The 18324-nt window shown below is 44.1% G+C and overlaps 1 protein-coding gene across 2 annotated transcripts in view; it reads left to right on the top strand.

Annotated features, from left to right (window-relative positions):
- OTOA (otoancorin) overlaps nucleotides 1-18324 on the top strand; it is a 96482-nt gene that overhangs the window by 62395 nt on the left and 15763 nt on the right. For both annotated transcript variants that reach the window (XM_005591453.5, XM_065536845.2), the window contains exons 20-23: nucleotides 1819-2009; nucleotides 4443-4536; nucleotides 9833-9962; nucleotides 14332-14519. In XM_005591453.5, coding sequence (XP_005591510.3) covers nucleotides 1819-2009; nucleotides 4443-4536; nucleotides 9833-9962; nucleotides 14332-14519 — 603 coding nt within the window. The remainder of the gene's footprint in view (nucleotides 1-1818; nucleotides 2010-4442; nucleotides 4537-9832; nucleotides 9963-14331; nucleotides 14520-18324) is intronic.

Genomic DNA, 18324 nt, shown 5'->3' on the forward strand with positions numbered 1-18324 from the left:
ATCTTGAGCCTGCTCTGATGTCCAGAAGTCTGACTTGTGGGTCTTGAAGCTTACTGTAAAGCTGCTGGTTGGAACAATCTTGGCCATTGGTTCTGGAGACTTCTGCTCCAGGGTCCAAAGGAGGGGAGGCTACTCTGGAGGAATGGAAAGAGCACAGTACCCAGAGACTGGGTGCCAGTGATTGGTTATGTGGCTTTGGGCGAATCACCTTTCCTCCCTGAGCCTCAGTCTTCTCATCTGTAAGGTGGGGGTAATAGCACATCCCCCATAGAGTATTTTTTTTTTGGGGGTGGGGCAGAGTCTCACTCTGTCACCCAGGCTGGAGTGCAGTGGCGCGATCTCAGCTCACTGCAACCTCTGCCTCCCAGGTTTGAGCGATTCTCCTGCCTCAGCCTCCCAAGTAGCTGGGAATACAGGTGTGTACCACTATACCCGGCTATTTTTTGTATTTTCAGTAGAGACAGGGTTTCATCATGTTGGCCAGGATTGTCTCAAACTCCTGACATCAGGTGATCCACCTACCTTGGCCTCCCAAAGTGTTGGGATTACAGATGTGAGCCACTGTACCCAGCTTCCTCATAGGGTATTGAGAGCATGACATGGGCAATGTGTTATTTAATGTAAAGGCTCAAAGGCCAGACTGTCTGGGTGTGAATCCTAGCCTTGCCACTAGCTGGCAGTTTCTTTTTCTTTAAAAAATGGATAATAGTAGTACTTACTCCTTACAGTTACTTTGAAGATGACTAAATTGAGACCCGTAGATACTCAGGACAGTGCACATAGGAAACACACAACAAATGTCAACAATTTTTGTCATTTTGCAAAAGTGCAAAAGAGCTTTGAAGGCTTTCAAGTGGCACACAGACTTTGAAGTGCTGTTTTCGTTGTTGTGGTGCTAATAGTATAATGGTGGTTGAACTCTGGAATATTCTTAGAGCAGTAACAATGACAGTAGTGCTCAATTACTGAGTGCTCCTGGTGTGCCAAGCCAGGGTTTTCCAGATTTCTGAGGCCTGCATCCCTGGGGAAGATCAGGTCCCCTTCCATCTCTAGGAATCTGTGGCAGGTAGGCAATTCAGATCCTGGAGTCTTTAAGAAGTTTGGGATTGGAACTTTTTTTTTTTTTTTTTTCTCTTTTTTGAGACAGAGTTTTCCTCTGTCACCCAGGCTGGAGTGCAATGGCATGATCATCTCGGCTCACTGCAACCTCCACCTCCCGGGTTCAAGTGATTCTTGTGCCTCAGCCTCCTGACTAGCTGGGACTACAGCCATGCGCCACGACCCCAGGCCAATTTTTGTATTTTTTTTTTTTTTTTTTTTTTTTTGAGACGGAGTCTCGCTGTGTCTCCCAGGCTGGAGTGCAGTGGCGTGATCTTGGCTCACTGCAAGCTCCGCCTCCCGGGTTCACGCCATTCTCCCGCCTCAGCCTCCCAAGTAGCTGAGACTACAGGCGCCTGCCACCACGCCCGGCTAGTTTTTTGTATTTTTAGTAGAGACGGGGTTTCACCATGTTAGCCAGGATAGTCTCGATCTCCTGACCTCGTGATCCGCCCGTCTCGGCCTCCCAAAGTGCTGGGATTACAGGCTTGAGCCACCGCGCCCGGCCCAATTTTTGTATTTTTAGTATAGATGGGGTTTCACCATGTTGGCCAGCCTGACTTTGAACCCCTGGCCTCAAATGATCTGCCTGCCTCGGCCTCCCAGAGTGCTGGGATTATAGGTGTCAGCCACAGTGCCCACCTCACAGGATATATTTCTAATGGTTCATGATCTTATGCTCTGCTGGAACTGCCCATTGGCTCCACTTTTTGGGTTTAGGACAACTCCATTGCCGATGAGTACACTGTGGACATCATGGGGAACCTGCTGTGTCACTTGCCCGCAGCCATCATCGACAGGGGGATCTCCCCCAGGGCCTGGGCAACTGCTCTACACGGCCTCAGAGACTGTCCAGACCTCAACCCCAAGCAAAAGGCTGCAGTGAGGCTCAAGCTCCTGGGACAGTACGGGTGAGGAGTGGCTGGGCTTGGCTTTTGGGGCTGTGGTATGCTCTGTGGAGGGACACTCAACCTTGGCTTTCCTGCCCTGCAAACAGAGTCTCTGGCTTAGGATGAGATAAAATTATTAGGCTTATTTTGGAAATGTGAACTTTCTTCTTTTGGCTTCAGATTTTTTTTTTTTTTTTTTTTTTTTTTTTTGAGACGGAGTCTCACTCTGTGGCCAGGTTGGAGTGCAGTGGTGCAACCTTGGCTCACTGCAACCTCTGACTCCCTGGTTCAAGCGATTCTCCTGCCTCAGCCTCCCGAGTAGCTGGGATTACAGGCATGTGCCACCACGCCCAGCTAATTTTTGTATTTTTAGGAGAGACAGGGCTTCACCACGTTGGCCAGGATGGTCTCGATCTCCTAACCTCGTGATCCACCCGCCTCGACCTCCCAAAGTTCTGGGATTACAGGCATGAGCCACCACGCCTGGCCTTGGCTTCAGATTTGCTGTAAAATGGAATCAATAGTAGCTTCTCTACAAATCTCAAAGAGTTGTTACTTACACAGCTTGGCATATGAAGGGGAAATTTGGAAAACATGGCCCTTTACAGATGCACAGCAGTGGTATTATTATTAGTTTAAAGACTATATATATATATTTTTTTTTGAGATGGGGTCTTGCTCTGTCACCCAGGCTGGAGTGCTGTGGCACAGTAATGGCTCACTGCAGCCTCAACCTCCTTGGCTCAGGTGATCCTCTCACCTCAGCCTTCCAAGTAGCTGGGACCACAGGTGCACATCACTGTACCCAGCTAATTTTTGTATTTTTTTTTAAGGGATGGAATTTCATCATGTTGCTTAGGTGGGTCTTGAACTCCTGGGCTCAAGGGATTCACCCACCTAAGCCTCCCACAGTGTTGGGATTATAGGTGTGAGCCACCATGCCTGACCCTAGAGTCTATTTTTAAGACCAGTTTTAGGTTCTCAGAAAAATGGAGAGGATAGAGATTTCCCATATCCCTCTGACCCCATACATGCATAAACTCCCCGTGATCAATATCCCCCACCAAAGCTGTACATTTGTTAGAACTGATGAACCTATGTTGACATTATTGTCATTGGATTCTCATTGTCACCCGAAGTCTGTATTTTACATTAGGGTTCACTCTTGGTGCTTTACATTCTATGGGTTCAGACAAGTATATAATAACATGTATTCACCATTATAGTATCATTTGGAGTATTTTCGCTGCCCTAAAAATCCTTCCGGGCTTTGCCTGTTCATTCCTCCCTCACTCCTAATTCCTGGCAACCACTGATACTGTTGCCTTTTCTAGAGTATCATATATTTGGAACCATACAGCAGATAGCCTTTTCAGATAGACTTATTTCACTTAGTAGTATGTACTTAAGTTTTCTCCAGGTCTTTTTTTGGCTTGATAGCTCACTTCTTTTTAGTGCTGAATAATATTTCATTGTCTTCATGAACCACAGTTTATTTAGCCCTTCACCTACGGAAGGACATTTGGTTGCTTCCAAATTTTGGCAATTATGGATAAAGCTGCTATAAACATCCATATACAGGTTTTCATGTAGACATAAGTTTTCAACTCCTTTGCGTAAATGCCAAAGAGTGTGTTTGCTGGGTTATATGGCAAAAACATGTTTGCTTTTGTAAGAAACCACCAAAGTTCTTCCAAAGTGGCTGTATGATTTTGCATTGCCACCAGCTGTCACTGCTAATTGGGCAGACCTCCTTTAGAGATGTCACCAAAGATAGTGTAATGCTCTTCACTGTAGGCATTTATGATCTACATAAGAATAACAGTGGATTCCGGGTCAGTGCTTTTATTTTATCCTGCCAAGTTCAAGAGAAAGTTTTTTTTTCTTATTCTAGGAAAAGACTGTTATGGTAAATTAAAAGGAAGAGATATATAATTACTCTTCTATCGGGGAGGAGGAGGAAGGAAACACTGATGTAAATGGCAGAAATTCAATAATTTAATTCAAACTAAAGAGAATGAGAATGTATTGAATTCAGGAATGGAATGTAATGGGAAACTCCACTGGTTGTCTTCAGGCGTGGCTGAATCCAGTGTCTCAAATGACATCATCAGGAATACGTTCCTCCCATCCCTCAACTCTGTGTTCCTTGGTGTGGTCTTTACTTTTTCCACTTGGTAATACGAATGTCCTCCAATATCCTCTTTACAGCCAGAGATACCAGAGAAAGGAGAGCTTCTCTGATAGTTCCATCAAAATTCCCAGGGATGACTCTGATTGGTCAGCCTGTATCACATGCCAATTTTCTTGATCAAGGAAGTGGGACCATGTGATTGACAGTTTCTCTGAGTATAAGACAATCTGTTCCTGAAAGACAAGAGTGTTGGGGGAAAAGGCAACAGATGTCAACCACAGCATGCTTTTTTCACTTTACTGGTTATTATATCTTTTTAGACTCCCTCAGCACTGGACAGCCGAGACCACGAAGGACTTGGGACCCTTTCTAGTACTTTTCTCAGGAGATGAATTAAGCTCTATAGCCACAAAGGTAATGTTGTGCTTCATCTTAAGAAGGCGGAAGGAGTTTGAAGGGGAGAGAAAGTGTGGTCAATTATACTGCGGTCTAAGCTTCTGGAAGCTTCCTCCCTGCCTCAAAGGGCTAAGATGTTTCCAGCTCCATTCCAGGATGTGCAAGGTTCTGGAAAAGGGAGTGAGGCCACAGCTAAATGAACTCAGGCCCTTTTGTGTGGCCCCCCAGGCAGATGTGTGCAGACGGGCATCACTTAGCTACCACTCTGCTATTAGTGTGCATCTCACATCCACATCTGTTCTGGCTCTCACACTGGCTGGTGCCCTAGGCACATGCACATATATGTCCAGTGTATGCAATCACATGTGCAGACACATTTAATCCAATAACAAGTCTTTATTGATTATTACATTTGGGCATGACACTTTTCTTGGAGTAAGGCTCCAGAAGTTAGATAGTCTAGGTCAAGGGACACGGAAAATAAGCATGAATTAGTCATTTTTGCTGTGTAACAAAGCCACACAATCTCAAGGGCATAGAACAATTCGCATATGTTTCTTGCTGCCTGATCTGTGGGTCACTGGAGCAGCCCTGCTCTATAAGGCTGCATTTGGAGCCCAGCCTCTAGAACTTGTTCTCACCATGAAGGTGTGAAACTACCAAAAAGAGAAGGGATAAGTACAATTCTCCTTAAGTCCTAGGCTGGAAATTGACACGCTGTCACTTCTGCCACACTCCAATGGCCAAAGTAAGTTACATGACCAAGACCAACTTTAATGGGGCAGGAGGTGGAGGGTAGGAAAGGAGTGAATGTTTGCTGAACGACAATCAGATTCCCCACAAAGCATATCCACACACTCTCATACCTGCACTTTCAGGCGCAAGGTACATATGGTCACACATACTCAGCAGGGCCTGATCACACAGAACATCACCTACGATTACACATGTGCAGCACACATTCTTAAGTCCAGTCACAGTAAAATCATATTCTGGATGTCCAAATATATGGTTATAAGCAGTTGATGCACAAATGTTTATTTTTATTTTATTATTTTATTTTATTTTGAGATGGAGTCTCCCTCTGTTGCGCAGGCTGGAGGGTAGCGATGCAATCTCGGCTCACTGCAACCTCCGCCTCCCGGGTTCAAGTGATTCTCCTGCCTCAGCCTCCCGAGTAGCTGGGATTACAGGTGCCTGCCACTATGCCCGGCTAATTTATATATTTTTAGTAGCTATGGGGTTTCACCATATTGGCCAGGCTGGTCTTGAACTCCTGACCTCAAGTGATCTGCCCGCCTTAACCTCCCAAGTGTTGGGATTATAGGCGTGAGCCACCTTGCCTGGCCCTGATGCACAAATGTTATATATCCATCTATTTTTTTCCTTCCTTGTTTTTTTCTATGTTTAGATATTTATTATTTTCCACAAGTTATTGGGGTACAGGTGGTACTTGGTTACAGGAGTAAGTTATTTAGTGGTGATTGGTAAGATTTTGGTGCACCTATTACCCGAGCAGTATACACTGCACCATATTTGTAGTCTTTTATCCCTTGTCCCCCACAATCTTCCATCCAAGTCCCCAAAGTCCATTGCATCATTCTTATGCCTTTGGGTCCTCATAGTTTAGCTCCCACATATCAGTGAGAACATACATATATCTATCTAATCTTAAAAAAATCAACTTCTGAAATTGAAAAAGTCTTGTATCAACACTGTGAAATCTCAAAAACACAGTGTAGAATTTAAAAAAAACCCAGGTTGCAAAAGAATATCTATAGTAGGATATGAAGTAAATAAATAAATACTAGCTGAATTAATTTAAAGCATATGTAAACCAAGTTTATATGTAAGAGAAGTGTAAAAGTGAATGCCAAATTCAGAGTGACAGTTACTTCTGGGGAAGGAGGAAGGCAAAGAGTGAAGGAGGGACTTATTATTTATATTGTGATGTTTTATTTCTTAAGCTGGGTTGTGAGGACATGGGTGTTTTGTTGTATTATTCTGTACACTCTTTTTTTAAATACTGGAAATGTTTAATAAAACAAGTAATACATGCTCCTGATTAACAAATCCCAATTGCACTAAAGGTAATAGGATGAGAGGCAAGTCTCCCTCCCACCCCAGACTTGTAGTTCCCTTGCTTCCCTCTTCAGAGGCAGTTGCTGTCCCCAGTCTCTTCTGCATCCTTTCAAAAAAAATCCTGACTACCTATATAACAAGTTTTATATACGTGTAAAAATATCTATATAACAAGCCAACATGGTGAAACCCTGTCTCTACTAAAAACACAGGAGCATATATACACTCTTCTTTAAAAAATACAAAATGGAAAATACCATTCACTCCATTATGCACATTGCTTTCTAAAAGTTAACTGTCTTAGAGCAGTTGCTTTCCACCTTAGCTGCACATTAGAATCACCTGGGGAGATTCCAAGGTGGACCAGTCCATGGTATCTAGCCCAGACCAACTAGTCAGAATCTGTAGGAGCTGGCTCTGGGTGTCCCAGGTGATTCTTATGTACAGTCAGGGTTGAGAACTGCTGGCCTAGACGGTGACTCTAATTCTGAAGATGAGTCTAGAAAGGGGAGATACATAGGCTGAGAGGCTTTCTCTCTGGGTGAGCTGGGACCCAGAGAGGCATAGCTGTTTGTAGGGCTTGATGAATTCTCTGGGCCCACGGACAGGCCTCCTAATAATATCCCAAGTCTTGACAAAGTGTATTCTTTCTAGATGAGAAACAGCACTTTCTCCAAGGCAACCCAAAGTCCCCTAAGTCCCCTCATTGCTAGTCTCCATCCAGGATGTTGAGACAACCCTTCTTCACCTCCTTTTCATGATAAATGTTGTTAGGCAATTCTCTTTTTCTTTTTTGAGACAGAGTCTAGCTCTCTTGCCCAGGCTGGAGTGCAGTGGCACGATCTCAGCTCACTGCAATCCTCGCCTCCTGGGTTCAAGTGATTCTCCTGCCTCAGCCTCCTGAGTAGCTGGGATTACAGGCATACACCACCATGCCCAGCGAATTTTTATATTTTTTGTGGAAACAGGGTTTCATCATGTTGGCCAGGCTGGTCTTGAACCCTTGACCTCAGGTGATCTGTCCGCTTGGGCCTCCCAAAGTGCTAGGATTACAGGTGTGAGCCACTGCACCTGACCTGTGTTAGGCAATTCTTGCATTGCTATAAAGAAATACCTGAGACTGGCTAATTTATAAACAAAAGAGGTTTACATGGAATACTATGTGGCTGTAAAAAAGAATGAGATCGTGTTCTTTGCAGGGACATGGATGGAGCTGGAGGCCATCATCCTTAGCAAACTAATGCAGGAACAGAAAACCAAATACCACATGTTCTCACTTATAAGTGGTAGCTAAATGATGAGAACATATTGTCACATAGAATGGAACAGCAGATACTGGGGCCTATTGGAGAGTGAAGGGTGGGAGGAGAGAGAAGATCAGCAAAAATAACTAATGGGTACTAGGCTTAATACCTGGGTGATTACATAATTTGTACAACAAGCCTCCATGACACAAGCTTACCTATATAACAAACCTGCCATGTACCCCTGAACTTAAAATAAAATTAAATTTAAAAATAAAAAATAAAAAGGGCCAGGCGCAGTGGCTCATGCCTGTAATCCCAGCACTTTGGGAGGCCGAGGTGGGCGGATCGAGGTCAGGAAATCGAGACCATCCTGGCTAACACGGTGAAACCGCGTCTCTCCTAAAAAATACAAAAAATTAGCCAGGTGTGTGGTGGGTGCCTGTAGTCCCAGTTACTCAGGAGGCTGAGGCAGGAAAATGGCGTGAACCCTGGAGGCAGAGCTTACAGTTACTTGAGATCGCACCCTGCACTCCAGCCTGGGTGACAGAGCGAGACTCCATCTCAAAAAACAAAAAACAAACAAACACCACCAGGCACAGTGGCTCACATCTGTAATCCCAGCACTTTGCGAGGCCGAGGTGGGTGAATCACTTTAGGCCAGGAGTTTGAGACCAGCCACGCCAAGATAGTGAAACCCTGTCTATACTAAAAATAAAAAAAACTTAGCCTGGCTTGGTGCTGCATGCCTGTAATCCCAGCTACTCAGGAGGCTGAGGCACGAGAATTACTTGAGCCTGGGAGGTGGAGGTTGCAGTGAGTGGAGATCCCACCACTGTACTCCAGCTTGAGTGACAAAGCGAGACTCTGTCTGGAAAAAAAAAAAAAAAAAAAGAGGATCGATTGGCTCATGGCTCTGCAGACTGTACAGGAAGCATGATGCTGGCATCTGCCCAGCTCTTGGGAAGGCCTCAGGAAACTTACAATCATGGCGGAAGGCGAAGAGGGAGCAGGCACGTCTTACTTCGCCCCCGCAGGAGCAAGACAGTGATGGGGGAGGTGCTACGTGCATTTAAACAACAAGGTCTCGAGGGAATGCTCTCGTTATTGTGAGGACAGTACCAAGGGGATTGTATTTAACCATTCATGAAAAATCTGCCCCCATGATCCAATCACCTCTCACTGGGCCCCACCTCCAATACTGGGGATTACATTTCAATATGAGATTTGGGTGGGGTACACATCCAAAGTATATCAAACATAAAGTTTAATAAAAACTTTGAAATAGCACCAAACCAAAAAAGGGGTAGGTACATATACATTTTTTTTTTTTTTTTTTTTTTGAGACAGGATTTTACTCCCATCGCCAGGCTGGAGTGCAGTGGCATGCTCTCAACTCACTACAACCTCCGCCTCCTGGGCCCAAGTGATCCTTCTGCCTCAGCCTCCTAAGTAGCTGGGATGACAGGCGCGTGCCACCACGCCTGGCTAATTTTTGTATTTTTAGTAGAGACGGGGTTTCACCACATTGGCCAGGCCAGTCTTGAGCTCCTGACCTCAAGTGATTTGCCCACCTCGACCTCCCAAAATGCTGGGATTACAGGTGTGAGCCACTGCACCTGGCCTAGCCTACATTTTTTGTTGATATTATCAGATTGCTCTGCTAATACTGCACAATTTGACAGTCCCACAGAAAAATGAATGTGCCCAACATTAAGTATTAGCACTTTATTTTATTTTTGACTATCTAGTGAAAAGTGATGTATTTATGTTTTTTAGCCTTTATTGGATTTTTATTGAGGTTGAGTATCATTTTATAGGATTCTTTATAGAGACCACATTAGTGGGACTAGGGATTAGATTTATATGAGAAGTTGCTATAACAAAGAATGAAGGCAGTAAGTAGTGTGACGGTTTCAATTCTGATTTCAATCTGTATTTAAGAGGCTTTAATTATTATTCATCTTCTTTCATCTTCTCTCACACAGTTTCCTGAGATCCTTCTACAAACAGCTTCCAAGATGGCCAGGACCTTGCCCCCTAAAGAATTCCTTTGGGCTGTCTTTGGATCTGTTCGGAACAGCAGTGACAAGATCCCCAGCTCTGACCCTATGCCTGGTGAGTGTTTCCAGGGTATCTGAGCCGCTGCTGGGGTAGCAGTGTTTTGGGCAGGGTCTCTGACATCAAGAGGCCTCCTTATGCAGGGAACTGGATGAAATGTCTGCAAAGCAATAGAATGACAAAATCTATAGGCAAAGAATTACATTTTTGGGTCAGGCGCGGTTGCTCAAGCCTATAATCCTAGCACTTTATGAGATTGAGGCAGGCAGATCACTTGAGGTCAGGAGTTTGAGACCAGCTTGGCCAACATGGCAAAACCCTGTCTCTACTAAAAACACAAAAATTAGCCGGGCATAATGGTGCGCGCTTGTAGTCCCAGGTACTCCGGAGGCTGAGGCACAAGGATTGCTTGAACCCAGGAGGTGAAATTTGCAGTGAGCTGAGATGGTACCGCTGTACTCCAGCCTGGGTGACAGTGAGACTCTGTCTCAAAACAAAACAAAACAAAACAAAAAAGAGTTACACTTTTGTAAAGTAACCTGGAATCATGTCCCATACTCCATACCCAGGCTAGTAGGTTTAATGAGTGAATTCGTGTAACAAACATTTCAGTAGGATTGACTTAAAGGACCAACATGGATTAATGGTTTAACATTGCAGTGACAGGGCTGAGCTGGCTAGATTTCACTCCTGAGGCTGCCACTTACTGGCTGTGTGGTTTTGGGTAAGCTCTTTAACCTCTGTGTGCCTCAGCTTTCATCCTCTATCAAATGGGGATAATGAAAGTCTCTACCTCACTGGGTTATTGTGAGAATTAATGGGTTTAAGCCCAGAAACATGTTTACAAGAATGTCTGGCATGTAGCAGACCCTTAATAAGTGTTAGATATTTTTAAAATTTGATTTAAAAAAATTTTTTTGAGGTGGAGTCTCACTGTGTCACCCAGACTGGAGTACAGTGGCATGATCTCGGCCCACTGCAACCTCCGCCTCCCAGATTCCAGCAACTATCCTGCCTCAGCCTCCTGACTAGCTGGGATTATAGGCGTGTGCCACTACGCCTGGCTAAGTTTTGTATTATTAGTAAAGGTGGGGTTTCACCATGTTGGCGAGGCTGGTCTTGAACTCTGGCCTCAGGTGATCCACCCGTCTTGGCCTCCTGAAGTGCTGGGATTATAGGCGTGAGCCACTGTGCCCCCGCCTAAAATTTGATTTTATAGAGGCAGGGCCTTGCTTTGTTACCCAGGCTGGAGTGCAGTGGTGCAATCATGGCTCACTACAGCCTCGACCTCCTGGACTCAAGAGATCCTCCCACCTCAGCTTCACAAGTAGCTGGGACTACAGGCATGCACCACCACATCTGGATAATGTTTTATTTTTTGTAGAGATAGGATCTTGCCATGTTTCCCAGGCTGATGTTGAACTCTGAGACTAAAGTGATCATCCTGCCTTGGTCTCCCATAGTGCTGGGATTATAGATGTGAGCCACGATGCCTGTCCAAGTGTTAGATATTTTATTATCATTACCCTGCACCTACTAAGTGCAGACTGGGGCCAGGCATGAGGAGACAAAGTTAATCAGATCCAATGGTAGTAGTTGACAGTCAGTGCTTGCTTTCATCCACCCAACAAATATTAGTTAATCACTAATTATGTGAACAAAGAGCTTACTTTCAAATGGAGGGTAGCAAGACAATAAAGTCCATACATAAGTGAAATATATGGTATATCATATGAAAAGTGCCAAGAAGGAAAATAAAGCAAGGGAACGGGCCATGAGTGTTGGGAGGGGGACTATCATGTGAAAAGAGAACCATGAAGGAACGTCTCGTTGAGAAGGTGACATTTGAATGAAGACCCAAGGGAGAGTGCGCCATGTGAATATTTTCAGTTAGAGTCTTCCAGGCAGAGGGTGCGCCAGGATCACTTCTGTGAATGGGAGGTAGGGACCAGTGTGTTTGGAGGGGAGTGAGAGACAAGGCCAGCCATGTAGGGACTGATAAAGGAAACCCTAATGACTTTGGCTTTTACTCTGGATGGAGGCATCATGTGACATCGAGCAAAGAAGTGTCACAATTGGATTTATGTGTACCTTGGGTGATTATCCCTCATGCATTATATTGTTCTCCCGTTTTGTTTTTCTTGGTGAATGTGGGGATTTTATTGGGTAATGGAGGTGGCTCTCAGTGGGATGGATGGGGACCTAGAAAGGGGATGGGGTGGGAAGATGATCTTCCCCTGGAGTTTGGCTGTCCTGTGGCCAATCTCCTCTCCGACCGTCCCCAGCCAAACTCTTCTTGGTATTCAGACGCTTCTTCTTTTCACTCCTTCTCTGCCATGCTGCTCTTCTGCTCCTCTTCTCTTTATTCATCTGCTCATCTGCTTATATGCTCATGGAGCCTGGGGTTTGGGGTTTATATGGGTACAGGATAGTGGGATGTGGCAGGCCAAAAGGTAACACTTGGATGTGAAAACAGGAATGCCTATTCCATTTAGGGCTGTGGATTTCCAGGCTTGGGTGTTCTCTTGTTTTTTAAATTAAGGAAACTGGGGCTTAGGAGACTAAGGGACTTGTCCAAAGTCACAGAGTTAGTAAATGGCAGTGTTTGGATTTGTACCCAAAGCTGATGGTGAGCACCACTGGCTCCCACCGCCCTCAACATCTGGCAGTCCATGTCATCATATTGCAGAGCTCTTACTGTGTGCATGTGGTACACAAAAGTAAGGCTGTCCACGCTCAGGGGAAGGAAGCTCTGGTATCAGTGCATAGTTTGAGTGTTCTTCAGTTGGTTCTGGGTATTAATTGCTGCTATGCTTTAGTGATTAATGAATTAGCAGAATTACTGCTCGGTTTTATATTAGTTTGTGTGTGTGTGTGTGTGTGTGTGTTCATTCACCCACAGATATTTGCTGAACACCTACTATGTACCAGGCTCTATTCTAAGCCCTGGACAGACACGGTGATAAGACCAAGTCCCTGATGTACTAGTCAACCATTCTGCCCTCTCTAGTTCTGTGCTACCACTGATGTTGTTTTCACTAGAGAGTGGGGTAGGGGTTGGCCTAGGGAGGGATGGATCTTTAGTCCCTTCCAAGTGGCTTATGATAAAGATGGTTGAGGACCACAACTGGCATCTTTGATCTGGTCTACTTTTGCCTCTTGATTGGAATGCAGTGAATTTCCATTGAAGGTGCAATGAGAAGAGAGAGGCCATGGGGCTTTGGGAAATGCCCTGGCCTTGGGTGGGGTTGGTGCATCTGTCAGCATCAGTGGTGGTCTGCTGCTAAGACAAGAAATCCATGGTTGCTCTTAAGGATCCTAGAGTTTTCTCCCAGGTTGGGCACATCGGAGCCAGCAAAAACAATATCTCATTTGCATGTTGGTTGGTAACTGGTTTGAGTAGGTAAGGTTCATGTTATTCAAAGACCAAAATGGCTGTTTTTCCTCTTGCCAAGGGAAGTGCAAAGGGCTCATTTCTCTTTTCTCTTGGGATGGGAAATCCACAACCCCCACTATGATTTTCATGGACAGCAACTCATCTTCCTAGTTTTTATTTTTTATTTTATTTTGACACAGGGTCTCACCGTTACCCAAACTGGAGAGTAGTGGTATGATCACGGCTCACTGCAGCCTTGACCTCCCAGGCTCGGGTGATCCTCCCACCTCAGCCTCCTGGGTAGCTGGGACTACAGGCATGTGCCATCATACCCAGCTAATATTTTGTAGTTTTTTTTTAGAGGTGAGGTCTTGCCATGTTGCCCAGGCTGGTCTTGAACTCCTGGGCTCAAGTGACCCTTCTGCCTTGGCCTCCCAAAGTGCTGGGATTGAAGACATGAGCCACCATACAGCCCATCTTCCCATTTTTATAGGAAGGCTCCTTCATAATTTTGGAACCTTTATGCTGGGTTGCAAACTCAAAGGCATAGGGGGTGAGGTAGGCAACAGAAATTGTGTATTGAGTGCTTACTGTATGCATGGCACTGTTCTAAGTGCTTTATATATAACACATTTAGTTTTCACAACCATGCTATAAGGTGATTTTATTTCCATTTTGTAGACAAGAAAACTGAAATACAGAGAGGTTAAACAGCCTTGGATTTGAATCGAAAGTCAGGACTGTTCACCACCAGCTCTTACTGCCCTCAAGGAATTTGTAGTTTAATTGTAATGTTGCACTGCTCCTAGTTTGTGCATGTGGATGTGCAAAAAGCTGACATTTCCATGACTTTGTTACCCAGTAATTAGCAAGAAATGGCAGAAGTGGGATTCAGTCTAGTCCCTGGGCTCCTGCTCTCCACTTTTACTCTATAGTCCCTTCCATGCATAAATCTGACTGGCGAAGAAAGTTACTCATTTCAATACACAGACTAACATTTCCTGAAATTCTCTTTCCTCTTCTCCTTCCCTGCATCTCCCCTTTCTTCAGGTTGCCATGGAGTCGCGGCCCCCTCTTCCGATGACATCTTCAAGTTGGCCGAAGCCAATGCCTGCTGGGCCCTGAAGGACCTGCGGTGCATGGAGGAAGACACATTCATCAGGACTGTGGAACTGCTGGGAGCTGTCCAGGGTTTCAGCCGGCCTCAGCTGATGACCCTGAAGGAGAAAGCAATACAGGTGAAGCCCACCTCAGGGAGGAAATGTTAAACAGAGGAAAAAAGAAAAACACCAAAACCAGTTCAGCATTTCTGCACATAGAGCCCTCCTCAAGGAGTTTTCACATATATCATCTTGAAATTTTACTGCATCAGCTCAGTGATATTGTGATCTCCTTATCTGAGAAAGGAGGAAATTTCCAGTTCCTCCCTCTTAGGACTGTGGCAGAGAATGGGATGAGATGTGTCTTGGCATCTAGCAGATGCTCAGTGAATAAAGTTCTGTGGCTGTCCCAATGCCTCTGACCAAGGCGGTTTGCAAGAATTAGCCCTTTTATTCCTTCACATGGAGAGCCCCAGCTGCTGCTCACAGCAGGTTTTCTCAGAATCTGTTGCAAATTTGTCTGAAAATATAACAGAAAGGAGTAAAAAGAGGACTGGAAGTAGTTTTCCATCTTTAAAAAGGTTCTTTGTTGGCTGGGTGCAGTGGCTTACGCCTGTAATCCCAACAATTTGGGAGGCCGAGGCGGGCGGATCACGGGAGGTCAGGAGTTCGAGACCAGGCTGGCCAACTTGGCAAAACTCCGTGTCTACTCAAAACACAACAATTATCCGGGCATGGTGGCATGCGCCTGTAGTTCCAGCTACTCGGGAGGCTGAGGCAGGAGAATTGCTTGAACCCAGGAGGTGGAGGTTTCGGTGAGCCAAGATTGTGCCAGTGCACTCTAGCCTGGGCATCAGAGCTGAGACTTTGTCTCAAAAACAAAATAAAAGTAGGCTGGGCACAGTGGCTCATGCCTGTAATCCCAGCACTTTGGGAGGCAGATTACGAGGTCAAGAGATCGAGACCAGCCTGGCCAACAAGGTGAAACCCCATCTCTACTCAAAATACAAACAATTAGCTGGGTGTGATGGCAAGGACCTGTAGTTCCAGCTACTTGGGAGGCTGAGGCAAGAGAATTGCTTGAACCCGGGAGGCGGAGGTTGTAGTGAGCCGAGATTGTGTCACTACACTCCAGCCTGGTGACAGAGCGAGACTCCATCTCAAATAAATAAATAAAAAGAAAAAGGTCGCTTTGTGGCCTGTTTTAGCTTTTTTTTTTTTTTTTTCTTTTAAGACAGAGTCTTGCTCTGTCGCCCGGGCTGGAGTGCAGCAGCACGATCTCTGGTTCACTGCAAACTGCCTCCCGGGTTCAAGTGATTCTTGTGTCTCAGCCACATGAGTAGCTGGGACTACAGGCACAAGCCACTACGCCTGGCTAATAATTGTATTTTAGTAGAGTTGGGGTTTGTTTGGCCAGGCTTGTCTCGAACCCCTAGCCTCAAGTGATCTGCTCACCTTGGCCTCCCACGATGCTGGGATTACAGGCATAAGCCACTGCGCCCAGGCCCATTTTAGCTCTTTACATGGTTGTAGAATATCTAGTTACCCTCAAGGGTTAAACAATTCAATTTCTTAAAATTATAAATATAACTGTATTTGTGTATTATATGAGTACTTCAAGTTTATTGTAGAAAAGTCAGAAAATAATAAGAAAATCAGTGATAATCTTTTACTTACTGTTGATATTTTGATAAGCATTGATCAACAGATAAGTACCGTTGATATTTTCGTATATTCATTTGAAGCTTACCAGACTCCGAAACTGTGTATATAAAAATATTACTTTGTATATTTCATACACATATCTCATGTTCTACAAAAATACTACACTTACCTACTATTCAATAACTTGCTTTCTACACCCAACAGTACAGACTGCATATTTTTTTCATATCCAAAATGTAAATCTATGTCAGTATTTTATTTATTTATTTATTTTTTGAGATGGAGTTTTGTTCTTGTTGCCCAGGCTGGAGTACAATGGTGTGGTCTCAGCTCACTGCAACTTCTACCTCCCAGGTTCAAGCAATTCTGCCTCATCCTCCCAAGTAGCTGGGATTACAGGCACCTGGCACCATGCCTGGCTAATTTTTGTTTTTTTGTTTTTTTTTTAGTAGAGATGGGGTTTCACAATGTTGACTAGGCTGGTCTTGAACTCCTGACCTCAAGGCCTGCCTTGGCATCCCAAAGTGTTGGGATTACAGGCTTGAGCCACCGTGCCCAGTCTATATCAGTGTTTTAAATAGCTTTGTAATACAATTAGCCTTCCATATCAGTGGGTTCCACATCTGCAGATTCAACCAACCTCAGGTATTTAGAAAAAACACTCCAAATAACAATAAAAAACAATACACATAAAAATACAGTAGCACTTTTGACATACCATTTTGTACATATTTACATAGCACTTACATTGCATCAGGTATTACGAGTAATCTAGAGATGATTTAAAGTATACAGGAGGATGTGCATAGGTTATACGCAAATACTACACTATTTTATATAAGGGACTTGAATCTCCGTGGATTTTGGTATCTTCGAGGAGTCCTGGAACCAATCCTCGGTGGAGGTATCCACAGGGGCAACTGCATTTTATTTATGGTTAGTTCTTATTTATTTAGCTAATTGTTAGACTTTCAGGTTGCATTTTAAAAAATGCCTCAAGGTATGCCTTTATACATATACGGTTGGGTACTTGTCTCATTTACTCAGGCTAAATTCCCAGAGGTAGAATTTCTGGGTCAAAGAATATAAATACTTTAAAAGCTTTTGATACAGATAGCCAAATTGCCCTCTCAACAGCATGTACCAACTTATATTCTCAACTACAACAAATGAGGGTATCCCTTACCTTGTATCTTTCCAGCATCATAAATGATGATAATTCTTTTCACTTCTTGTCATATGATGAATCAACATGGTCTTCTCTGATTGTTTTTAATGTATATTTCTTTAATTATGACTGAGAATAAACTTTTCCCCATACATTTAATTTTTCTTTTGCGAATTCCTTGTTGATGTCTTCTTTTATTTTTAAAACAAATATAGTTATCTTTTTATTATTGATTTAAAAGAGAGCTTTATATTAAGATTTACCCTGTGTCTTTTAAATTTTTCATTATTTTTTATTAAGGGATAGTTAACAAATACAAATTATATATATTTATGGTATATACATATACACAATATGGTGTTTTGATATATGTATACATTGGGGAATGGTTAAAGCAGGCTAATTAACATGTCAATCACCTTTCATACTTGTCAGCTGTCAGTTTTTGTTGTGAGAATATTTAACATCTACTCTCTTCACAATTTTCAAGTATTCAACACATTATTATCGACTATGGTCACCATGCTGCACAGTAGGTTTCCCTATGTCTGTTTTATTTTTATTTTTTTGAGACAGGGTCTCGCTCTGTCACCCAGGCTGGAGTGCAGTGGCACCATCTTGGCTAACGGCAACTTCTGCAAGTGAGTCTTGTGCCTCAGCCACCCGAGTGACTGGGATTACAGGTGTGTGCCACCATGCACTGCTAATTTTTGTTTTTTTTTGTATTTTTAGTAGAGGCAGAGTTTCATTATGTTGGCCAGGGTGATCTTGAACTCCTGGCCTCGTGTGATCTGCATGCCTTGGCCTCCCAAAATGCTGAGATTCCAGGTGTGAGCCACCGCACCTGGCCTCCTTATGTCTGTTTTAGATACTGTCTTTGTCCATTCAGGCTGCTATAACAAAATATCGTAGACTGATAACTTACAAACAGAAATTTATTTCTCACAGTTCTGGGGGGTGAGAAATCAAAAATTGAAGCATTGGCAGATCCAATGTTTGGTAAGGGCTTATTTTTCATAGATGGTGCCTTCTCACTGTGTCCTCACATGGTGGAAAGGGGCTAGCTTGTAGCTAGCTCTCTGGGGGCTCTTTTACAAGGGCACTAATCCC

The sequence above is a fragment of the Macaca fascicularis genome, chromosome 20 (genome assembly GCF_037993035.2).
Source record: "Macaca fascicularis isolate 582-1 chromosome 20, T2T-MFA8v1.1".
NCBI lineage: Eukaryota > Metazoa > Chordata > Mammalia > Primates > Cercopithecidae > Macaca > Macaca fascicularis.